Genomic DNA, 22,946 nt, shown 5'->3' on the forward strand with positions numbered 1-22,946 from the left:
AGCGACGGAGGGAGGGGGACTGAAGTAAGTGGAGGGGTGGGGCCTTCAAAGGGGGCGGGGCAGGGCCTTGTGGAAGGGGGCAGAGCAAGAGTGTTTGGATTTGTGCGATTAGACAGTTGGCAACCCTATTAATTCATGTGTTCTGTATTGAAGTCAAGTGTTAACTTGTATGTGTTTGATGCACATCAGTTACAAAATGAGTAAGAATAAGCTTAAATACATTTCTTCACCTATCTAAGATTGTTGAGAAATAGGGACACTACAAGTACTGAGCTGTTTGACTTACAGAAGCACTGCACAGCAGCTACAGGTTATTCGTTACCTCATTAAGGGTATTTTAAATATATGCTCTATAGTAAAAACAATGCAGTACAGTTTTGCAGTTGTGGTTTTCTTATCCAAAACTGCAAAGAAATGATGGTTTTGGAAGCCAATATAAAGTGATTTGCTAAAGTATTTTGGAAATTAAACTAATGAAATTTCTTTCCAGATTGCTATTGTGTGCTGCAAAAAGTGGGGGAAGAAAGGTCAATACAGACAATTCCCATCTTTAAATGCTGGCCATGTAATCCTATGGGAAAATAAATCCAGACATAATATGGTGACATACACAGACCCAAGACACAGAAAAATGCAAGGCGAGTGATACTGTTAAAGCAAGCTAGAAAGCATACACATACAGTAACAGGGAGGGTAAAGGAGGCTTTTTAAAAATAAATGGATACAATTTAAGCAGCCTTGTTTCTATCACAAAAATCTCAAATCAAGATTACATTTTTAAAATACATTTGCAAATTAAAGTAGGAAAACCACAAATTTAAGCAAGCTCACTACAATGTTGGACTTTACAAAGCAGCATTTCTAATTAAGGGTTTTCTTTGTATATAAAAAAATATAAAATGCTGCTTTGCAAAGACCAACATTGCAGCAAGCCTACCTAAATTTGTGGTTTTGCTCATTTAATTTGCAAATTAGCTTAATTAACATGGACTGTACATTTGAACAATCCTGTTAAATGTGGAAGGCAAGAACAACTTTTTTCTAAACAAATATTCCAGGACACTGAATTTATGAAATGCTTCTCACAAAGCAGATTGTGAGTGTTGTAAAACATAACATTTAAAAGCTAGGGTTAGCATTAATGAAGGCAACAATTAACAAAATGTACACTCAAATAGAAGCCACCAGATTATTTTTTAAATATGAATAGCACAGAGCTAACAACTTTAAGATATAAATACTAGCTCATGTAAACTTGTAACAATATGAAAGCTAAATGCCAGCTGAAAAACTTAAATTCACCTATCTTCAGTCATTTTTTTATTTTCCTTAAAGCATCTGCACTGTAAAGCTGATCATTCACAATTAATTATCAGAAATTGTTCTAAATTAGCTAGCTAAAAGGCCAGTCATTAATCTTCACAATCATTTGATGGTTAATCCATAGTCATTTGGAAAGCACATCTACGCACTACTAGTTAAGACACTTGTGAGCTAATAACTACAACATTCTCCTCTGCCATTAATTTTAACTTAATTTGACATTCAACATTTACTAATTGCCAGACAAGAAGATTAGCATGCAGCATACAAAAAGGTTAAGATGACTAACATTTGTATTAAAACTAACATGTAAAAAAGGCACTTTAGGTGTGTGTTAAGATTTAGTCTAGGTTCCCCGCCCCCACACACACAATATATACATTTTTGTGGAGTGGAGGGAGGTGGCATGGGTAACTGCTTGACCGGTCAACCAGCCAGTAACAGTACTGTTGTCTGTAGCAAGGCTTATTGTAAACTAGCTCCTATGCTGCTAACCCCATCAATGAACTGTTCATAATTCCAATATATGTTACTATTTTTACTCTGAAAGCTTTATTGACCCGTTTTTCCTCCCTCCTAGGAGCAATGCTAACAGCTGAGGCCTGGAAACTCTCCACTCCATGCAAGGAACAACTTTGACTGGAGGCACCAATACATGCCAATACCAATCCCACTTCATGAATCAGTCAGAGAAAAGGGACAGAGGTATTATATACATTAATACCTCCACACAATCTTCCTCAAAAGAACACATTTTGCCATATCCCCAGCAAGCTTCTCACAGAGGGGAAAAAACTATATTCTAAACTAATTTTCTCTTATGTTTACAATCAAAATGCAAATGAATTATAGGACAAAGTTATTCTGAATGGCAAATATCAGTCACAATTGACTAATAGAAGTCTTCATTTAAATGGAAGTTAAATTTGTATGTTGGCTATTCTCGTGATTTGGGGAATGTATCTACGTACAACTTACAAATTCTGTTTTGGATTTGGAACTCTATGTTTAAACCCTTATGATGATCTTCACTGTTCTTTTGTCTCATACTGCTTGTGCTACGCAGATGGAGTGGTGCCTGAGAGCCTGTCTCTGAACAGGATGGTCATTAAAAATTATCACCACGAGAACACATCTTGCCAAAACAGAACAAAATGTCTACATCCTTGGTGAAACCAGTTTCTCCTCCAGCTTTTCTCCAAACAGCTAGGTTTTAAATGAGTGTAAAGGAGGAAACAAACAGAAGTGACAAAGCAGGGTTTTAAAAACGAAGAGGAAGAGGCTTGGTCTACACTGAGAAATTACATTGGCATTATGATGTTGGTCAGGGGTACAAAAAACACCTCACATACCTAACCAACATATAGACAAGGCTGACAAAACTCCAAGTGAAGACACAGCTATGTCAATGTAGCTAATGTCATTTGGGGAGGTGGTGAAAAACTGCTCTCAGTTATAGGCTGCATCTACAGTGGAGGGCTTTACCAACATAGCTATATCAGTATAGTCTCCAAAGAGAAGCTTCCTGAGAAGCTGAAGGGAAATAGAGGGCCTTAAAAGGGTCAGTTTTCCAGAGTGAGTAGAAACCTTTCTGACTGCTGGACCAGCCAGAGCAGAAAGGCACTGACTGCCTGGGCAGAGAGAGAGATGCTATGATTCTGGAGTATCAGACGGGTAGCCGTGTTAGTCTGTATCCACAAAAACAACGAGGAGTCCGGTGGCACCTTAAAGACTAACAGATTTATTTGGGCATAAGCTTTCATCGGTAAAACCCCCCACTTCTTCAGATGCATGGAGTGAAAATTACAGATGCAGGCATAAATATACTGACACATGAAGAGACTGGAGTTCCCTTACAAGTGGAGAACCAATGCTGACAGGAGAAAAAGCCCTGAGCTGGAGAAATACAGGTCAGCAGAGGGGCCCTCCCTGCCCTTTTCAGTCTAACTTTCTACATCCAAAAATCTTTTCCTGCGACTTTGACCATGACATCCCTTTTCCCCAAATGCAGTGGTCAGAGTATATCCAATAAGGCACAGAGTTCCCCACCCACCATGGATGCTACTTGTCAAAGGGCTCTCCCGAGTGGTTTGTACTCCTGCTTCCCACTCCCTCCTGCTGAGGTTAGAGCTCCCATCACACTTAGAAGTCGGTAGTAAGCAGGCCCCTCTATCCACACCCAGGAATAGCAGGGGACTCACCTGGGAAAGAGGGAGAAGGCGCCAGAAGCCATATTTTTTGAACATACATTACTTTCAGGGAGGCCCCATATTTTAATCCCAATGTAATTTGTATTCCACACAAATCTGGCAACCCCTTAATTTTTTTGGTTGAAAATTATTTACATCAGAAGAATCATGAAACTGAAGTTTTAAAAAGAGATTTACACTCAATTAATTAATCCCACATTTTAAGTTTGCTGCATGAATAATTAGTCTTCCCCCCTCATGTTTGGCCTTTGTCACACATTGTGGCCCATTTGTGGGCCCTGGCAGATTGAGAAGTATGCCAGGGGGGCTGGGTAGATAGCAGCGGTTCTCACTCATGAAGCAGTCTGCAGAATTGAAGAGCTGAAGAACCATTTATCTAACAGATATTAATAGTATGAAAATATCAGATAATTCTTACACACCTTTCTAAGGAAAGTTGAAGTATCTTACGTTTATGGAATCTTTACAGACTCATTCCCCTACTCCAATATTCAGCCTAAACATTCTGCTTTTTAATTTCATACCATTTTTCCTACTTAGCCTCACATCACTTAGCCTTAGCATTACCCTAAAAAAATCCTCATCCTCCATTTTACACAATTCCAATGTTTGTAAACAGCTATCATGAATCACTGAGTCCTTGCTGAGGAGTTCAGCAGCATTTTACATCAAGATATTGTACAAGCTAACTATTCCTCAGCACGTCTCTGTCAGGTAGCTAAATATTATTCTCATTTTAGAGATGGGAAAACATTAAGCAACTCGTATTTTAAGCAATTAGCCAAAGACCTCATAGTAACTCGGGGGAATACTGGAATTCAAATTTAGGAGATCCTGACATCCAGCCCCCTGCTCATTCCACTAGACGATGCTTCCTCCCTTACATATTAAGCTTTTTTAATCTTCCTATATAAATCTATTACTCCAATGACCTAATCATTTTTTCTGATCTGTCTCTCCAGTTTTTCTATACCTGCCACTGCCATGCCAGCTACATAATTCAGCTTAATTCTAGGCACATCGAATTCACTATGTGGTACAATCAGTTTTTTCTCTTCTTGAAGGGGATTATCCCTTTTTTAGGGCACAAAAAGAGGAAATATAAAAATGATGTATTCAGCATCTTATCTATGCCCATTAAAATATCAGTTTATTATTTGAGTAGAGAATAATCACTTAGAAATTAAAAAAAAAACAACAGTATTTTAAAACTCATGTTTATTTTTATTAGGATTATCAAATCCCCTTTTATTCAGATTAGTAAACAATATTCTGAAACATTTCCACATACAGATTAAAACTGATACAACTTCAGTCTGCAAATGGAAGTATTTTTGAACACTTATTGATTCATAACATTAATGCAAAATTCATTAATTTTATTAAAATATTCCAAGATGTTTCCTTATCCAAATGATTTACCTTTAATTTGGTTACTTAGTAACATGACAACTTTTTTTAATTAAAAGATATTTCAAAGGACCTGAAATACTTAAATGTTCACTTTTCAATGTTTTAAAACATTCAAGTAGATGGTGAATTATATTGTATAAACCATTATTTTCTTTAAATCTTGGGGAAATTGAAAGGTCAAGAAGGCAACTTGTCCACCATTCTTTACTTGTTTCCTATTATTAACCATGAAGCCATTGGTCCTTTTTGCAAAGTAACAGATCTAGACAGATTTAAGTTTAGGATATAGTTAAAATATCTATTATTCTAGAAAAAATACTTTAACAAAATTGGGTTTTGATCTAAATTTTTCCTGAATATTTTCATCAAACTGTAAGACTCAGTTTAAACCATAATTTTTGGTAAATCATGTTCAGCTTTGAAGAAATAGCACAAAGATATAATATGAAAATCAAGGCAGTGCATGAGCAAGACATAGAAATTCAGCTTTAAAAAGGTTACCCACACCTTTTAAATTCTGGAAGCAAAGAAACCAATGTAGTGCAATTATGCTAGAAAAACCATTGCTGCTTATAAAGCATAGTGCAGCTGTTGGAAGAGAGGTTTACAGTGACAAACAGCTTCCCTGCTACAAAGGTGGCAGGAAATCTATCAAACTGGACAATAAAATTGCAATTGAGTTTCTTTGGCTTTTTATAGCAGCTGCATGTATCTTGATGTGTAGCTCTGCAAAACCTATCCAATTCTGTAACACTAGTCCGTTATACACTAGTTCTTTATCAAAGAATGGTGTTATAATTTGGGGTGGGGGGTGCAAAGAGCTGTAAAAGGGAAAAATAAGCATTCCCTACAATTAGAGATTAAATGAAAACAACTGGTTATTTCCTCAACAATATTAAGAAAAAAATATTTCGGTCTCTATGATTGCTGGTTCCATAGTACTTTGAAAGCATGCTAGAAATCAAACAACTCAGTGATGCACTTAGCATCTAGCAATATACCAACTGAATTATTTCTACACAGTATTATAAAGTCATACAATGTAAAGAGTCTTGGTAATTTACGACTTTTTAAAATCAGTATATACTAGAGTATTCAAAATGTAAGTTAATTAGGAAAAAACAATTGTAAGAATTCATAACCAATTGAATATTAATATCAATACTTAAGGCACACACCCCATACACACACATCATCATCTCTATCCTTATATCACTAGTTGCAGTGTAAAATGTAACCATTACCTTTACCAAAAATTAATTTAATCTGAAAATACACCGAATAAGGTTTTAACAGTCCTATTTATTTTTAAAAAATCTTAATTCTTTCAGCATGAGACTATGAAGACAACTTTTTAGGCCCAGTATTCAACAGACTGAACTATTCCAGATCTTGTTTAACTACTTCAAACCCAGAACACATTCTGCAACCCACCCCACTTATTCACCTGCTCATCTCTCTTCTCCCCCACCACTGACCTCCCCTGCAATGCAAAAACAAAACCCCGGGGGAATAGATGTTGGGCTTTGAAAAAGTGAAGCTAGAAATCTATTCCACAGCTGAGGACCCCTCAATAGGAATTTCCTGGCTGCAAGCCTGCTTCATGTTGGAACCTGGGCAACAGGAGGGTAGGATGGAGGCTCAAGCACCTCAGATCCCATTTGGTATGGTATCCCATGGGACCAGTCCTAGTCAACATATTCATAAATGATCTGGAAAAAGGGGTAAACAGGAAGGTTGCAAAATTTGCAGATGATACAAAACTACTCAAGATAGTTAAGTCCCAAGCAGACTGGAAAGACTACAAAAGGATCTCACAAAACTGGGTGACTGGACAACAAAATGGTAGATGAAATTCAATGTTGATAAATGCAAAGTAACGCACATTGGAAAAGATAATCCCAACTACACCTCTACCCCGATACAACGCAGTCCTTGGGAGCCAAAAAATCTTACCGCGTAATATGTGAAACAGCGTTATACCGAACTTGCTATGGAGGGCTGGGTAGGGAAGGCTGTGCCTCCCAAAACAGCCTGGCCCTGCCCCCTATCTGACCCCCGATCCACCCAAATCCCCCTGCTCCCTGTCCCCTGACTGCCCCCCGAGACCCTCTGACATTTATCCAACCCCTGGCCCCGGCCTGGTCCCCTTAACACGCCGCTCAGAGCGGCATGTTGCTGCCGCCATAGGTGCCAACTCCATGGGTGCTCTGGGGCTGTAGAACCCATGGAAAAAAATTGGTGGGTGCAGAGCACAAACTGGCAGCTGCCCATCCCACTGCCCCAGCTCACCTCCGCTCCGCCTCTGCCTCCTGCCCCGAGTGTGCCGCCGCTCCGCTTCTCCCCCCTCCCTCCAAGGCTTGCCGTGAATCAGCTGTTTGGCACAGCAATCCTGGGAGGGAGGGAGAAGCAGAACAGCAGCACGCTCGGGGGAGGAGGCGGAGCAGAAGTGAGCTGGGGCGGGAGCGGTTCCTCTGCGTCTCCGTCCCCCCCGGTTACTTGGTGTGGCCCTCCCCATGTCCCCCCTCTTCCAGCAGCTCACCTCTGCTCTGCCTCCTCCCCTGAGCGCGCCACTGTTCCGCTTCTCCTCCCTCCCTCCCAAGCCTGGGAGGGACGGGGGAGGAGGGGAAATGCTTTACTGCATTATATCAGGGTGGAGGTATATACATATAAAATGATGGGGTCTGAATTAGCTGTTACCACTCAAGAAAGAGATCTTGGAGTCATTGTGGATAGTGCTCTGAAGACATCCACTCATTGTGCAGCGACAGTCAAAAAAGTGAACAGAATGTTGGGAATCATTAAGAAAGGGATAGATAATAAAACAGAAAATATCATATTGCCTCTGTATAAATCCATGGTACATTCACATCTTGAATACTGCCTGCAGATGTGGTCGCCCCATCTCTAAAAAGATAAATTGGAATTGGAAAAGGTTCAGAAAAAGGCGACAAACATGATTGGGGTAGGGAATGGCTGCCATAAGAGGAGAGATTAATAAAACTGGGACTTTTCAGCTTGGAAAAGAGACTACTAAGGCAGATATAAGAGAGGTCTATAAAATCATGATTGTTGTGTAGAAAGTAAATAACGAAGTGTTAATTACTCCTTCTCATAACACAAGAACTAGCGGTCACCAAATGAAATTAATAGGCAGCAAGTTTAAAACAAACAAAAGGAAGTATTTTTTCACACAATGCACAGTCAACCTGTGGACTCCTTGCCAGAGGATGTTGTGAAGGCCAAGATTATAACAGGGTTCAAAAAAGAACTAGATAGGTTCATGGAGGATAGGTCCATCAATGGCTATTAGACAGGATGGAGTCCCTATCCTCTGTTTGCCAGAAATTGGGAATGGGCAACAGGGGAGGGATTACCTGTTCTGTTCATTCTCGCAGGGGCACTGGCATTGGCCATTGTCGGAAGACAGGATACTGGACTAGATGAACCTTTGGTCTGACGCAGTAGGGCCATTCTTATGTTCTTAAAAAAAGCCCTTTCAGATAATTAGAACCAAATCCATTTTAAGAATTTGCATCATCAAGATCTTGTTTTCAGAGATTTTATAACTTATCCAGAATTTGTTTTTAAATATTTAGCCCCTACCAGGTCTCCTACAAACATTTGTGTTTTCTCTACATATTCTGGAATAGCTGGGTTAGCCATTTTAAGTTAGATACGAAATAATATATAATTAGTGACCACAAATCCATTTCAGTGCTTGAATTTTAACACTGTATTTTATGTTTAACTTTACCAACCATTAGTTCTCATTGCAGACTGCTGCCTTCTTTCTCCACGCACATCTCACAAACAAAAACTTCAAAACAACTGTAAGTTAATAAATTAATTTTTACAGGTATTGTTTAGAAACCAGGGGCATACTCCTCTAGTGTGCCAAAGCTGCATGGGCAAACTTCAGGCAAAGGGGTGGCTTTATGCCACATTTCTGCTTACCCCAATCCTGAGAGCAGCCAATGGCTGGTTCAATTCCCAGAAATTTAAAACAGCCTCAGAGCTGCTTAAAAGTATGCTAACTTTTAACAAAACTTCAGTGGCCTTTACACTGGTTACAGTTTGTAGCCCACTCCACCTAAACACTGCTATACTGATGGAAACGCTTCAGGTTTGATATAGAGCTGGCATAGCAAAGGATTAATGCACCACTATGTCACTGGAGCCACATTTTGGCATGGATTAAGATCTGGCCCCAGATCCTTTGCACCTATAATGTCATGAAATGTTCACTGACTAAACATTTGCAAGCATTTTTAGTATATGGACTTTTATTCTTCTCCCTCACACATAACCACCACACAATAGATTATTGAGCAGTTTATTGAATCAAAAATCAGTGATATACAAGATAAACCAGTAGTGCTGTTGTGATCTAAATAGATTAACAATTTCTGGGAGGAAGTTAACCCATGTAAAGACAGTAATGTGGGATTAAGACGTGCAGTTTTGTATGCACTCTATAAGTGGGTAAGAGACACACTTTTAAAAGTATGTAATTTACAATTTACCTGTCTGAAAACCCAGAACACAAATTCCACAGATTTTTATGTTAGACTTTTTTCTTTTCTTGGTGCAGGGACAGAGAAATGAAGTGGCTGCTTCTTCTAGTTCTGTATCTCAATTTGAAAAAAAAAGTTACTAATAAAATGTGTTTTACAGTGTTGTTCAGGTTGTAACAAGCCAACAAAAGCCATGAAAGAAGGAAGGCTGGCACCTGTATTCGTTCAGTGGGATTCTCCTTCAGCCTCCTTACCTTCCTGTCTCCCTTCATGGCTTAACAGATGGAATGTCAGCCTCTACTCTGATTTCCTTAATTTTGTGGGTTTGTTTCACTGCCTTTTGATGTTACTAAAAGGTATTTTTAGTCTATGCATAGATAAGGTGCGCCACCTTGTGTTTTAAAAACTTCATGCTGTTATTAATGCACAGACATCCAGCACTAAAACACCACTGAAACTCTGATTAACCTGCCCTAGGAAATGTTTAAATGCCACTTTTACTACAAGTGAACACCATCATGCCATGAGCAACAGAAAGAATTTTGTGATTAAAGTATTCTGACAACGAAAAGTCATTCAGTTTTCAAATGTGACAAGCCATACACTGAACTTGAAGTATATGCTATTATAGACCATTCAAGCGACTGAATTTCTACTTATTCAAATGGCTTATTTCTACTAGAAGACTTTTTTTATTTGACCCAGTACTTAAAGGCTCCAAATTTCATTAGAGGGGAAAAAAAAGTTATTGCAATTTCCAGAATATTTTTCCGGGAAACACTCACCTTTGAATGTGTGATTGACAGTGTATCCACCCAAACTCGCCAGCCACCCCACTCATATTTCACTGCATGATAAAGCAAGATTCTAAAAATGGCATACACCATTTCAGTTATCTTCTGCTCTTCAGAGTTCTTGGGGTTGAAATAGCAAAGAGAAAGCATCCACTCCTGCCACACTGAGCACTGCAACAAGCTCCTGCAAAACACATACTCCTGCTGCTAAATCATATCTCAAAATGCACAAGCATATTAAAACATACAAAGATCATTAACTTTGAGACCACACATAGCAGGTGATGAATTTAGCATATGTAAAAACACTACTGCATGCAACTTCTCTAGCATTACATGTATAAGCCTAATAGAATACAGCATTTGTTAAATAACGTGGCCTAGACATGGTTGCCTAATGAGACTATTTTAGTTTAGTCCTAAGAGAGAACAGATTTGTAAGACATTGTTATTTACATATGGTCTTTGTATGCACACAATGAGCCCTCTTACCTCCTATTTTCTCTGCTGTTATTAAACAGTTTAATCATGTCTGAGAGAAAAGCTCGACGAACCTCCAGAGTTTCTGAGCACTGGGGAGAGTTACGTAGTAGAGTCGCGATTACTTTCAATACCTCTGCAAAACAGTTCACAAGTAAATTTTAAAAACTAGAAATAAAGCACATCAAATATTGGAGCTTATTAGACTACATTCACTAACAGGAAACATTTTGGTAAGATAGTCACTTTATGAAAAACTAACTTGTAAAAATATATTTGTTTACACAAAGAAAGAAAAGCATCTCCAGCAGTGTCAAAGATGCATCTGAGTAAAGAAGAATTATATTGCTTGTTTCTTCCAAAGACTTCCATGATTATTCCCCTTCAGTGGGATTTTCAAACAGGGGCACACCCAGAAATTTTTCACATGGTACATACAGCTTTATTTTAGCCACTCACATTTGGCCCAGCTGACCCTCCATCATAATTGCAGGGGTGGACAGGCCAAATTTCAGTGAGTAGCACTGCAACCCAACATATGGGGTTGTGCGCCACTCAGTTTGGGGGCCCTCTCAAACAAACAGGGCCCTGGAGCAAACTGCCCCTTTGCCCCTGCCAATGATATGCACCGGGCATACGGTTGCCTGCGCCACTGATTACAAGTGCATTCAGTGTTGGCCTAGTTCACTGTGGGAGTGGAGTTAGGCCATTATGTAAAATGTTGGAATTAATGATGATCAGGGTTTAATAATCTAATGCCTACTATGTCACAAATGACTGGTTTAAAAGGAAATATCGGTATTTACTGACCATCTTTAAGAAATATGTTCTCTGGAAGACTAGAAACTAGGGTGACCAGATAGCAAATATGAAAAATCAGGACAGGAGTTGGGGGATAATAGGAGCCAATATAAAAAAAAGCCCCAAATATTGGGACATCTGGTCACCCTACTAGGAACATACCAGCTGATGAATCATGTTATGAACAAACATGAAAGCCAGGTGTCCTCTAAGTTTCTCTCTTTGAATATCAATTATACTGAATCTATAGAATCTTAAGGGTTTTGAACAGAAATTTGTCCTGAAATCTAAAGTCTCAAATCAGGATTTTTTCTCTATAAAGAAAGTTACCCTAAACAATATAGTAAGCAGATACATTTCTTCCACTCCAAATCCGGAGTTTCTGCATTGACCGTAATTTAAGATGAATGTTACTTCCATACTTCATGTAATTTAGTCTGACATCACTAAATAATGCAATCAGAATTGCGCTGAAACCTGAAAATGTATTAAATCAAAATACTCTGTGCATAACAGTCTTGAAAAAACATCTCATACTATCACCACCACATAACAAAAAGGGTCAGTACTAAATTACGTATACATTTAGACATACAAAAGGTCTTTCAAAAAGCTGGAGACAGGCATGTTTCCCAATTAACTCCAACTAAACATGCATTATCTCCTCTCTTGCATGAATGACTCTGTAAAACTAACAGACCACAATTCAGACTGCTGGACATAATTAATAAGCTGTTTTCTTAAATGACAAACATTTTTTGTTTAACAGTGATATAATTTAAAAGATATGTAATGCTTACGAGGATTTTGTATCTTCACTGTTGAATCTGGGTCAGGATGCTGTTTATGTATTACTAGAGTGCAAATTTGTTCAATAAGAATCTGGGGGAAGGAGGAAGAAACACAGTGTAAGAACAGCTATTCAATGTTCACTAAAAAAGCTTGCCAGAGAATGGCTGATCCCCTTGTTTATCATAAGGTTTTCTACAGTGCTCATCATCATATCATCTTAGTGCTAAAATTGTACAGAAGTTTCCTTGTCATACGTTTTAGTAATTGAATCAATCTTATTTTTAACACCATTTTTTGCATTTTCTGAGACACACATTTAGTATTTTAATTATAGTGGAAGAGTTCCCCTAAATTTAATCAAAGTTACAACAACCTTAAGCCACGATCTCAAGTGGAATGAAGCTCTCGGTATAAAAGTATCTACTTCAATCATTTAATTCAACAGTTATTTTAAAATGATTCACAATGAGCTACTTCTATATCTAAATTAAGCAGAACTTCCAAAGCAGTAAGCTTCAGAAAACTTTACTGCATCCCTAGCTACATTTCTAGCGTCATCTGGAAAATATCAGCACAAACATGCAAGCAATTTTATAACATCTTCTAAGTAATTAGGAAGATTGGATTCTAACTACAGTCTATTACTACCTCGAACAGGACATTGTACGTGGTCATGGTGATTAAGCCTGTATGAAGCATCAGCCTTTCAGCCAGCAAAGAGAATAATCCATGTCCAAGCATGACTTCAGCTTTTCTCCTACAATAACACAGGAAGGCAGATAAAGTAAATTAGGGCATCTCTAACTAGTTAGGTATGTGTACACCAGAGCGGTGCTAAATTGGTGAAAGTGTTTCAGCATTTTAGTTTGTAGCCTCTCGGTTCTGGGGAAGTTGGGACACAGGAACCCTTATCTGCCAAAGGTAACAAGCAAGCCACCCACTGGGATCTGCTGAAAGTGTGACTACTGGATGGTTCACTCTCTGAGCCTCTGGGTATGTCTACACTGCAATCAGAGCTGTGGCTGCAGCACATGTAGACCTATCCAAGCTAGCTAGCTTGAACAACAATCGCACGGAAACCACAACAGCACACGGCAGCCACTCAAATACATGCCCATAGTCCTAGGTATCCAGCCTGTGCTGTCGTGCTCTCACGATTACTGGTATTTAAACTAGCTAGACCAAAGCTAGTGCAGGTATGTCTACACATGCTGCAGTCACACCTCTGACTGCAATGTTGACATAGCCTGTGACAGGGGCCGCTCACATATTGTGTGCCAACATCCTACCACCAGCCACCCAAAAAGCTGGACCCAGACCTTGAGGGACCCTTGATAATGATATAGGTAAGACCACAACCCTCCCCATTCAGCTCACAAAGGTTACTTGATCATGAGCATTAGCTGGCAATCTGTTAACTACAGTTGCAGCAAATTCCACTGTTTAAATAAATTGGTGGAAACTAGTGTTGTACTTTCTGCTGCAATTGGACAACTATATAACTTCCAAGATCAACAATAAATGCTAAGGGCCAGTATTTCAAGACAAAAATTGAAAGACCTATGTAAAGTTCATTCTCCTTGCCACTTTTTATGGTGGAAGTCCTAATTACAGACATATGTCTGTAAGTTAACAGAGACCAGGTGGCTATGTATTTGTGTTCTGGGTGGCTGGGGCATAAGAAAAGGGGAGCAGCAAAAATAAGTTTTGATGGATTAATTTTAAAGATAAACTAGAGTTACCAACCCCAGACTCAGTTTAGGTGGCTTAAGAAGCCCTTACTTTATTCATCTTCACTATAAAATTGGCAAGAACAAAGTGAATATTTACAGAAATGTTTCTGCTGTATGCCCAACAACAGATCCTGAATACCTATGTGTTTTGGATCTGAGCTCTGGCAACATCAACTCATTAAGAAAGTATTTTACCATGGTTAAGTTTCAAATCACATAACTGGTCAGAGGTACTTTGTTAGGCATGTAGCAAAAGTGCTGGATTGCAAATACTCACCTTAATGTTTTTGCCAATTTTAAAATAAAGATAAAATAAGACACTTTTAAGATACCTTAAATTGAGTCCAGAGTTGGTAATATTTGTTGCTAATCTCACTATTCTAATTATTAGTATATATTTTGTTGGAACTATGCAAGCAGGTTGTGCTAAAAACATAAACCTATAAACTGACATGTCACAAATCACTAGGTAAGCTTGATGGGAGAGCCTGTTATGATGCTATGACACAACTGTGACTAATTCCACTAGATAGGAAATGGATTACGAAAAAACAAACTGAATGACACTGAAGAAAACAGTAGTTACTATGGGCTGAAGCATGTATTCTGGTTGCATGCCAACAGAACACTTTAAATATGTATAACAACATATACAGAAACAGTATCTTTTCTTCAGATTTAAACCAGTACTTACTTAGGTGCTAGATGTTTTAAGAAGTAGCCCATCACTTTTAGAGCTTGTACCCTGATCCCTTCACTTTTTGATGCTAGAAGTTTGTAGACAACCCTAAATGAAAACAAACAGAACACCAAGATTGTCTGAAATAGCAACTAAGAGAGAGTTTCCACACTCACAAATTAACTGCAGCAGACAAGTTTGTACCTTGGTTCAAATTAAAGTGACAGATATTGATAAGCTTTCCAAATATGGTGACATTTTCCTAAATTATATAGTACTTTGTACTAAAATTTTTAAGTTATATTTGGGAATTTTGAAATCCAAATTCTGTTAGAGTCCCTAAAAGTATCAATTGATATGAAAACAGTATCTCTGAAAAGGTCATTGTAATTTCAGTACTCAAATCTGTCTTTAGCTGATATCTCACTCAGGCTACAGTACAGAAAAGCAAACAAATTATGTTTGTTGTACTGTCAAGACAGCTGGCTAGAGACTAGCTGCAAAAAGCTTAAGTTTCATATATGGGTGGACATTTGCTAACAGCATTAGTATTTGACATTTGTATCCCTTGCTAGTCCTTTATGGCAGCTTTCAGAAGGATGGCAAAAAACAATGTCAGCTGGCATTCTTTTCATTACACTTACACCAGTTTCTGCATCTCAGATTTTTTGATAAAAAACAAAGTTAATGAAAGAACACATTAGAATCTTAGCAAAGCTGTCTTACATACAAAATTGCATATCCACGTATATTCCCCCTTCTTTCTGGAAGACAGAAGGTATTATTCCTCTGTCTTTGATCTTTCTTCAGATCACACTGGAATTTACCATAAAGAAATTCCTATTAGCTCTGGAACATGCATTGTATCTTAGATAGGGTGACAATATTTCCCTATGTTGAATACAGGACACCTAGTAAAATTACTCATATCCAAGCGAGTTCAACAGCAATCAATCAGAACCTATGCAGTACATACATTCAAATAACATCAAGTTGACAAGTTGACCAATCTTTAAAAAAGGGAAGGAGCAGGATCCTGGGAACTACAGGCCAGTCAGCCTCACCTCAGTCCCCGGAAAAATCATGGAGCAGGTCCTCAAAGAATCAATCCTGAAGCACTTACATGAGACGAAAGTGATCAGGAACAGTCAGCATGGATTCACCAAGGGAAGGTCATGCCTGACTAATCTAATCGCCTTCTGTGATGAGATTACTGGTTTTGTGGATGAAGGGAAAGCAGTGGATGTATTGTTTCTTGACTTTAGCAGAGCTTTTGACACGGTCTCCCACAGTATTCTTGTCAGCAAGTTAAAGAAGTATGGGCTGGATGAATGCACTATAAGGTGGGTAGAAAGTTGGCTAGATTGTCGGGCTCAACGGGTAGTGATCAATGGCTCCATGTCTAGTTGGTAGCTGGTGTCAAGTGGAGTGCCCCAGGGGTCGGTCCTGGGGCCGATTTTGTTCAATATCTTCATAAATGATCTGGAGGATGGTGTGGATTGCACTCTCAGCAAATTTGCGGATGATACTAAACTAGGAGGAGTGGTAGATACGCTGGAGGGGAGGGATAGGATACAGAGGGACCTAGACAAATTGGAGGATTGGGCCAAAAGAAATCTGATGAGGTTCAATAAGGATAAGTGCAGGGTCCTGCACTTAGGACGGAAGAACCCAATGCACCGCTACAGACTAGGGACCGAATGGCTAGGCAGCAGTTCTGCGGAAAAGGACCTAGGGGTGACAGTGAACGAGAAGCTGGATATGAGTCAGCAGTGTGCCCTTGTTGCCAAGAAGGCCAATGGCATTTTGGGATGTATAAGTAGGGGCATAGCGAGCAGATCGAGGGATGTGATTGTTCCCCTCTATTCGACATTGGTGAGGCCTCATCTGGAGTACTGTGTCCAGTTTTGGGCCCCACACTTCAAGAAGGATGTGGATAAATTGGAGAGAGTCCAGCGAAGGGCAACAAAAATTATTAGGGGTCTGGAACACATGACTTATGAGGAGAGGCTGAGGGAACTGGGATTGTTTAGTCTGCAGAAGAGAAGAATGAGGGGGGATTTGATAACTGCTTTCAACTACCTGAAAGGGGGTTCCAGAGAGGATGGTTCTAGACTATTCTCAGTCATAGAAGAGGACAGGACAAGGAGTAATGGTCTCAAGTTGCAGTGGGGGAGGTTTAGGTTGGATATTAGGAAAAACTTTTTCACTAGGAGGGTGGTGAAACACTGGAATGCATTACCTAGGGAGGCGGTAGAATCTCCTTCCTTAGAAGTTTTTAAGGTCAGGCTTGACAAAGCCCTGGCTGGGATGATTTAATTGGGGATTGGTCCTGCTTTGAGCAGGGGGTTGGACTAGATGACCTCCTGAGGTCCCTTCCAACCCTGATATTCTATGATTCTATGACTGAGCTCCTGTTAAAAAGAAATACTGTGTAGCTGGATTCTTTTTATTTACCTTCTTATCTTTAAGACTTTAGGATTCACACAGGAAGAGAGGACACACACCCCTACCCCCCCCCACCCACCACACACAGGAAGAGGGGACACACATGCCTAGCCCCCCCCACACACACACACACACACACACACACAGGGAGAGGTGACACACATACACTCCCATACACCTCTCTCACACAGTGGGGTGACCAACTGACCCAACCCTTCCCTACCCGGTGCTCTCCATCCTCCATGCCTGGCTGGGCGCCTGGGATGGACCACCTCTCCTGGTACCTGGTGCCGTAACTTCCCATGGCAACACATGGGGGGCACACAGGGTCACATGCCCCCCCTCCCCAGATTTCTGCCAGGGTTCACACCAGAATGTGGCCAGCAGCAGCCTTTCGGCACTATGTAGGAGGGAAGGGTTAGAAGCTGCTTCCAGATGGGGGGGGAGAAAGAGGAGGATGACCTGGCCCATGTCTTTGCAGAATTCATCCCCCACCTCTTCCCCCCTTTCCCCGCCCCACTAGAAGCATCTTGTCCCTTCCTGCCCGCACAACGTTGAAAGGCAGCTAACACCTCCAGGCTGCTGCTGGCCACCGACATAACCCAGCTGCCTCCTGTGTCCCAGCTACAGCATGGGCAGGAAGGGGTTAAGCCCTAAGGATAATTGTGCACCAGGGCCTAGGCAACCTGACTGCAGGGCCTTCAGTAAACCTGGCCAGCAGGGGAAGGTGTCTAGGGGATGGAGCAGCCCTGCGCTCCCTGGGGGCAGGACCCAAGGTCAGGGAGGAGGTAAGAGGGTGCTAAGCCCCTGCCCCAGGAGCTGCTATGGAGCCTGCAGGTTTGGGGCATGAACAGGCTAGAAATTGCTTTCCCTCTCGCACCCCAACATTCCGGAGCTTAGCTGAGGGGCAGAGAGGCTTCCCCATGCCAGCACTGTGCAGGGCTTTGGCACACGCAGAGCTCAGCTCCTCCTGGCCAGTGCACCGGGCCAAAGGGTCTTGGGCTTTCCCAGGACACCGACCCAGCCAGAGGCAGTGCGGGGAAGGAAGGAGCCTGCCAACCAGGCTGTTGGTGAGCTGATTCTCTGAACAGTGCTGGGAGTGGGATGCGCCCTGCCAGAGGGCATATAAAAACCCAGCAGGACTGCAGAAGCGAAGGGGCAAAGTAGGGAGAGGACAGCGAGAGGGGGAGCACGTAAAGGGCCAATGGGCAGCAGAGGTGACACATAGCCGGCCGCTGCCTGGCGCCTGCCACCAGCTACCACAGCTCACAGCACCAGCCACAAATGGAATGGGGGCTGCGCTGACGGACCAGCAGGGGGAGCAGCCAGTCCCACATACTGCATCTTCACCCCGCCACGAGCCTTGCACATCCACCCCCATTGTTGGCCACTGGAACCTGCCCCTCACCGCTGGTGGGCAGGTGGGTGGCAAGCAGGGATCCAGCCAGACGAGCAGGGTTCACACCAGAATGTGGCCAGCAGCAGCCAGTCTTGGTGTGGGGGAAGAGGGGGGGGGGGGGGGAGATGACAGAAAATATGGATAATTTGTCCATTTTTTAGAAAAAGTCGGGACACCACCTGTAGGAGGACTAAAATACGGGATTGTCCCTTTAAAAACGGGACGTCTGGTCACCATAACCTCACAATACCTGCTCAAGGAGGAAAAAGGCTGGTTAGCACTGAACAATCCGTTGTTGTTCGAATGTCACATAATTAAAAGTGACAACATGCAAACATACTGATGAGAAATCTATGTGCAGAGTTTCCAAGTATTACTCCAGAGCATATATCTATATTTGAACTTCTCACTCAAAAGTTTAACTGGAAAACAAGCAACACTCATGCTTCCATCTCAGCTAGCACTCAATCAATGCCCCAGTATGTTGCTAAAGGGCAATATGCTGCATCCTTCATATGAGATACAAATGGACACTGAGCACTTTGCTTATTCCTTTCTTAATTATTAAAAACATGTATAATTTTTAGGTCACACTGAGAAAGTAATATACCAAAAAAACCTATATGAAAATATATACCAAAGAAACAAATGCCAGAATTAAGGTTGCCCATGCAACTATGATCTTTAGATGGTCATTTACTATTTTTCCCTGCAGGACCTATACCTCACTCACTGCACAATAAGGATGGGGGCTCAGGAGACAGGTATACATTAATTATTTCTTTTTATCCTCATCATTAGGCATGCAGCTCCTGCCGCCTTCTCAGAAATGGCTGAAGAGATTTTTTTCCTAAATTTTTCCAAATAAAACAATTCAGCCTGAGGCAGACACCTGACATAAAAAAATGTAGCCCATATAATTAAAATTTAGCAATGTTATAAGCAACTGAAAGCAGTCTCATAGCAGAAAGTGCTGAGAATAGGCACTCTGCCAGCTGATAATGATTGGTCTGGTGGCCATGCCCTCTGGACACTACTATAGTACAATTAATAAATTAAATCTGTGTCCTGAGAGGATAAATTCGGTCCTCGATTGTACACTTAATATTTTACGATTGCTCCAATGTCATCATCACCATTGGGACGTACCTGCAACCCATTTGATTTTAGTTTGGTTGTCTATGGTATTCACTAGATCTCCTGAATTTGCATCAACCACACTTGGCTTCTGTCCAGATGAGATAAGCTCTTAAATTGTTTTTATGGATTATTTAATTCCTTAATGTTCTATGAAATTATATTCATTACGAGAATGCAGATGACAAAGTCTCACACAGTCCGTACAGTGAACTTTTTGGGCTGTTTGCCTCTTTTTATGAAAGTACATTTTTAGAACTTTAAGGAAAAATTCAAAAGATTCAAAAGCATTTCTACTAGTCTCAAAACAAATGAAAAGGACAATATTACTTAACATAATACCTGGCTGTGGATACTTTTAAGAACGGAACAAAGTAGACTGCCTTGTTTACACACCCCAACCCTCCCAATAAATTTATTCCATAACCTCAGCTGCCCCCAACACACCCAAACAAAAGAAAAAAGTCTCCCCTTCTCTTCAGTACCAGAATCAGAGGGAGAAGAGTCAGCAGCAATTCAAATCCAAGCAACCTGGGTGAAGCAGCTGTGGAATGTAACCAGCTAGGCAGGTGGGATATCAGCAGCAGAGAACAAAAGGTGGAAGAAGATAACACAGCCCAATTTTCTCTGTCCTTACAAGATGGCAGCTTACAAGATACCATCAGGGCTATCCAGTATAATGGAAAACATTAAACTTCCATATAAGTTATTTCTGAACTAATATATATGTTATTTTTGAATTTTAAGAAAAAGCACTCAAATATCTATACAGCCTATGTGAGGGGAAAAAAATTATTTTAAACATGGAGAGAAAGTATCATTTAACTCATCTTTTTAAATTTTCTGATCAATTGCACTAGACATATAATCGGCCAGTTAAATGGCTGGAGACAGTACAGGAGCAAGGAATATAACAAATGAGACAGAAAAACAAAGATTTCTCACAGACGACTCACTATTCATACAGAGCTGCCCTATGCTACTTAATAAAAAGAAAATAGTTTATTGCCAGTTGTTAAGTAAAAACAAATACAATACGTGAGAGACCTGACATGGCATTCAAATACTTTATTATTTAGAGGTTTTATTAGTTTCCCAGAACATAACATTACCATACAAATGAAGTCTAAGCTGAACAAAACCGATAAAATAACTAGCACGGAGAAGAGGGTGGAAACAATTATGAACATGACTGCATGATTCTTGACATAGGGGAACTGGGAGAAAAAAGTAAAACCCAGGATTAATCAGTAGTTGCAACAAAATGTATGAATTGAGAATACACCTTTATATAACAAGTGGATTACTGCTGCAAGTACCCTCCTCGAAACAGTTCTTATATTTGGTTGTATGCTCACACTTTCCCCTGATATCCACACAGGATTCATTTTAAATTAGAAAAGCTCTCACTGGGTGGCCTGATAACTGAACAACAAAATAAAATCAAAACTGTAATTTAATGCCATTTTCCTAACAACAATTCTTCTACTGGGCTTTACTAGAAATAGCTACTTTCCTCAACTACTACTATCCACTCACAATAGCATGAAACAGCATTTCTCAACATATTGAGCATGGCCTCTACAGGTAAACAGAAGTTGCCAACAATAGGTTACACACCATAGGGTGGGGGGGAGGGGGAAGGGAAAATAAACAACTTTTCAGTGGTGAAAAAGCTAACAAGGATCAGAAGAAACCTGTCAGCTAGTTTAGCTGGAACTGGCCCATTACTAAATTCTCAGTGAATTGACGTAGAAAGGGAGGTTTCAGGCTAGATGTTAATGGATGATGATTAACATACAGGTATAGACTAACACAATAAACTGACTACTACTTGTCTGAGCACGACTGACAGCTTGGAGGCATTAACAATTCATCAGTAATAAAACCAGTGTCAACTCTGGCCAAGAGAACAGCTGGACACAAAAATCACCCAAAAGAAGGCGTTTACAGCTGCAGTACCTGGACTGAAATGACTCAAGGTTGCGTGGGAAATCTAGTGAATAGCAATGTCATCAAAATATCCTTCTCTTTTGCCTACACATGAATTTTAACTTACCGTAATCCATTCCTCTGATCAAAAGCAGGAATCATAGAACTTGGATGCTCTGACATCAGAGCAACAAGCAACTGCAAGACATCCATTAGATTGTCATCCTGTTAAAAAATAAATCACAGAATTTGAATTTAAAAATTAAGTAGCTAAATTGCTAGATTAGAACATTACTCTAAATTTTAAAAGTCATTGCAAATAATTCAGTATGATCCAGGCCTTGTTTTTGGGCCAAGGAAGTTCTCTAGATAGCAGCTGTAAACTGTAGAGCAGGGTCAGGGAGTCAAATCAGAATCCACATAACTAGGGCCAGGCTCAAAGGAGCCAGGAGAGAGTACTAAGGAACAGGAAGGGTACAGAGAAATTAAAGGATCAAGAAAATTGAGAATGGATTAGGTAATAGAATTAGTTGATTTGTGCGTAGTGGTGGTAAAGTTGCATCATTTTGTATGTAGTGGGAAGTTTGTGCATATGTGACAGGGAATGGACTATGCAGCAATTCCTCCCATGCACATTTATGTACGTGCACACACACACACGTACACACACACACACACTTCGCCCATTCAGTGAATTAAAACAGAACAAAACAAAGAAACAAAGCAAATTTTCCAAGGGGTGGAGGTTCATGAGATTTTTTTTTTTTATTATTATTAAAGAAGTGGCCTACACTATGAAAAACTTTGAGAACTCATAGGCAATACTAAGAGTGGATAATTTAGGCTTATCACCTGTCTAGCAAAGTTTTTTTTAGCAGTTTGTCTGAGGCACATATATTTAACCACAGCTTATGAATTTGTTCTGAGTAAATTGCTTTTATTTAAAGGTGACCTACAAAGAAATAAAATGCAACTTTTGTGCCCATTTCTTATTCTTCATGATGTATAAAAAGCTACCTTCACACCTTTTTCAACAAAAATGTCCTGCTCATTTTATACATTAGACACTCGGGTCTTGTATATCCTGGAAGACTATGCCCTTCTAAGGTATAGCAACATTATGACCTCACAGATGTCATGGCTGATTAGCCTGATGAAGAGGGTAGGGCTATTTTCCCATGGCATGGTTAGAATATTTTGTTTTCTTTGTTTTGATTAACACCTATGTACCTAAACCACTTAAGAGAAAAGATTGCTTCATTAGGCATTCAACAACCCTGGCTCTCAG

The 22,946-nt window shown here is 40.2% G+C and overlaps 1 protein-coding gene across 7 annotated transcripts in view; it reads right to left on the reverse strand.

The window, feature by feature from the left end:
• Window positions 1-22,946, reverse strand: part of LRBA (LPS responsive beige-like anchor protein) — a 558,473-nt gene that overhangs the window by 440,438 nt on the left and 95,089 nt on the right. For all 7 annotated transcript variants that reach the window (XM_048847356.2, XM_048847351.2, XM_048847357.2 and 4 more), the window contains exons 17-22: window positions 21,786-21,883; window positions 14,758-14,850; window positions 12,979-13,087; window positions 12,339-12,420; window positions 10,750-10,873; window positions 10,249-10,441 (exon numbers count right to left, since the gene is read on the reverse strand). In XM_048847356.2, the coding sequence (XP_048703313.2) occupies window positions 10,249-10,441; window positions 10,750-10,873; window positions 12,339-12,420; window positions 12,979-13,087; window positions 14,758-14,850; window positions 21,786-21,883 (699 nt within the window). The remainder of the gene's footprint in view (window positions 1-10,248; window positions 10,442-10,749; window positions 10,874-12,338; window positions 12,421-12,978; window positions 13,088-14,757; window positions 14,851-21,785; window positions 21,884-22,946) is intronic.

Source organism: Caretta caretta, chromosome 4 (genome assembly GCF_965140235.1).
Source record: "Caretta caretta isolate rCarCar2 chromosome 4, rCarCar1.hap1, whole genome shotgun sequence".
Lineage (NCBI taxonomy): Eukaryota > Metazoa > Chordata > Testudines > Cheloniidae > Caretta > Caretta caretta.